The sequence below is a fragment of the Ornithodoros turicata genome, unplaced genomic scaffold (assembly GCF_037126465.1).
Source record: "Ornithodoros turicata isolate Travis unplaced genomic scaffold, ASM3712646v1 ctg00001028.1, whole genome shotgun sequence".
Classification (NCBI taxonomy): Eukaryota; Metazoa; Arthropoda; class Arachnida; order Ixodida; family Argasidae; genus Ornithodoros; species Ornithodoros turicata.
The window spans coordinates 113,974-116,551 of NW_026999440.1; the positions used below are offsets into that span (position 1 = coordinate 113,974).

General features: G+C 49.1%; 1 protein-coding gene across 1 annotated transcript; it reads right to left on the reverse strand.

Moving 5' to 3' along the window:
- Positions 1 to 1,185: 1,185 nt before the first annotated feature.
- Positions 1,186 to 2,211, reverse strand: LOC135376085 (uncharacterized). Its single transcript, XM_064608663.1, has one exon. The coding sequence runs from the start codon at positions 2,209 to 2,211 to the stop codon at positions 1,186 to 1,188; it is 1,026 nt and encodes a 341-aa protein (XP_064464733.1).
- Positions 2,212 to 2,578: the final 367 nt, after the last annotated feature.

The window sequence follows — 2,578 nt, forward strand, 5'->3', positions numbered from 1 at the left end:
AGAGGGATGCCATCTGTCGAAGCAAGTCCTCAGCCACTGGCGCAGGCTCGTCCTCGTCACTGTCTGGGTCGTGTTTCTTCCTGGGAGGCATCTCCGGTCGAAGGAACTGCGCTGCAACGCAGACGGCGGCAGAACGAAAAAAATAAACAAAAATGCACACTAACTGCAACTATGCCGTGCCCTCCGGGGAAAACGGTACGACGGGTCGAAAACACCAACGTTGGGCGCCAATTTTGTGGGAACCTCGGAAGCGCCTGCTTCTTGACTGGTGCTACCCTGGCCTTTGCCAGCACTATGTTTGAAGAAGCGTCCGATCCGTTTGAAGAAGAGTCCGATGTTTTAATAACCAGGTACGCAACGGCGCCATACGCGTTCCAACTTGCGTCCCAGAAAACATGCAACGATACATTCTTCGTCCACATGCCGTAGTACCTGTTGATCTTGATCTCGGTAAGGTACTGTAAGTCTTCACACCACCTTTCCCAACTCTCCTGTAGGTCCACCGGAATAGGTTGATCCTAAGTGAGACTTTGTTGCCACATTTTTTGCATGTAGATCCTTGCAGCGATCGTATACGGTGACATCAAACCTAGCTGGTCGTATATGCTTTGAGCCGTCTGCAACACCTTCCTCTTCGTCCATACAGCAGGCCTTCCACCTTGAAGAAGGTTGGTAGCATTGTAAAAGAGGGAGTCCTGTTCCGTATCCCACTTCATTCCCAGAACCTATATCACGCGGGAATCTCCAGCGAAGGGTGAGACTTCCTCCGGGTCCTGCACGTACTACGCGTTCAGCCGTGCTGAGTTGGAGGCTCATTTCCGCATGTTCATGCTTCCCTTCTGCATTATATTCTTTACCTCGTTGTACATGTTGATAGCGGCTTCCCCGCAGTCAGCACCAGATATAAAATCATCGACATACGTACGATCGTTCAAGAGTCTTGTTGTTTTCGGATATTCTACTTCGGACTCTCTCAGCAGTTTCTTCAATGTCGCCGCAAACAGGAATGTGCTAGGACCAGTCCCGAACGTGACTCTCGTCATTCGCCATATTTCCAACTTATCGTCCACTCCTGTGGGCATAGCTTGATACCAGAGGAATCGCAGGGCACCTCGGTCTCTTTTGTGGATGAGTATTTGGAGGAATGCCTTTTCTATGTCGGCAGTAAAAGCAACAACATGTAGTCTAAATCTCAGTAGGAGAACGCTTACATTCGGGTTCATATTGGGTCCGATGTGAAGATTCGTTCAAGCTGATTTCTTGAGTTTCATGAGCGGAAGCGTCAAACACGATACGACATTTCGTTGTAATGCGGTCCGTGCGAATGACCGCGTGGTGAGGTAAGGAGTACAGTGGTCTATCAACTTGATCGTGATTGTATTCGTTCTCTGGCACCTTTTCTGCGACGCCGTCAATTAGATATTTGCGGATAGCATCATCATACGTCTTGAGCAGGTCGGGCGTACGAAGTAAACGGTTCGTCAAACCTTTAAGTCGTTTCCGTGCGTTTCGTTCATTTGTTCCAAGGTCTATGTCGTCTTTCCAAGGTAGCCGTACTTCGTACCTTCCGTTGACGTTCCTGACGGTACTATTAAACCTGTTCAATACCTCACCTGCGGTTGTGTCGTCGAAATCAGCTTCGTCCTCTGGACCCCAAATGTTGTTAATGAATTGACGTTGCAGGCCTTGCCGAACACAGAGGATTGCAGCTTGCTCCTGGGCTTGAGAATTCATCGTGTCGTTTACGACGCCATGCACAAACCATCCTAATTCGGTGGGGGCACACACTAGATTATAATTAATTCTCCTGATGTCATCTTGCACGAGTGTCCAGTACCAATCGGTCCCAATGAGAATGGAGATAGGAAGTTCTTGATCTGCCGTGGTGACATTCGATGCTTCCTCAAGTAGGAAAGTGACCTTGAGATGCTCTTGATCGATGGCAGGAAGTACGTTGGCGCATATTTGCTGCGTTTGCAGCAGGTCAATTTCTACGGCAGTGCCCTGTGTAATTTGCAGCTTGACCGAAGTTTTGCTCAATGCCTTGGTGACTGTTGCTCCACCGAACGACCCTATGCTGATTTTTTCGACTCCGTGGGAGGGGCATCCTAATTGCTTCGCGAGCTCTTCGGTGATGAAACTGCGTTGGCTACCGCTGTCAAACAGAACGCGTACCCAGCATGTGTTTTCAGGTCCCTTCGCGCATGCCATTGTTGTGCCTAGAAATATCTTGCTTGACTGTTTAGAGGGAACTGCGGAGGCTGCTAAAACCACCTATCCCGAGGGGTCGACCGGAACGGTGTTGACTTGTACTTGCTGGGTACTCCTATTGCGTATGTAGTCTGGGTCACACAGGCTCGTAGCGTGTCTTCGGCTGCAAATGCGACACCTGATGTACGACTGACAGCGACTAGCAAGGTGATTTCGTCTCGTACATTTTAAACAGCATCTTGCTTCAATTAATAGCCGCTCCTTCTCCTGTAGTGGGATATCGCTGTCGCAAGTGACCGTCCGATGTTGATCTGATTTGCAAAATAAACACGATTCATCATTTGCCTTATTTGGTGTCCGTGAATTG

Coding starts and splice junctions, on each gene's coding strand:
- LOC135376085 (XM_064608663.1), bottom strand. CDS start 2,211: ATGGCATGCGCGAAGGGACCTGAAAACACATGCTGGGTACGCGTTCTG.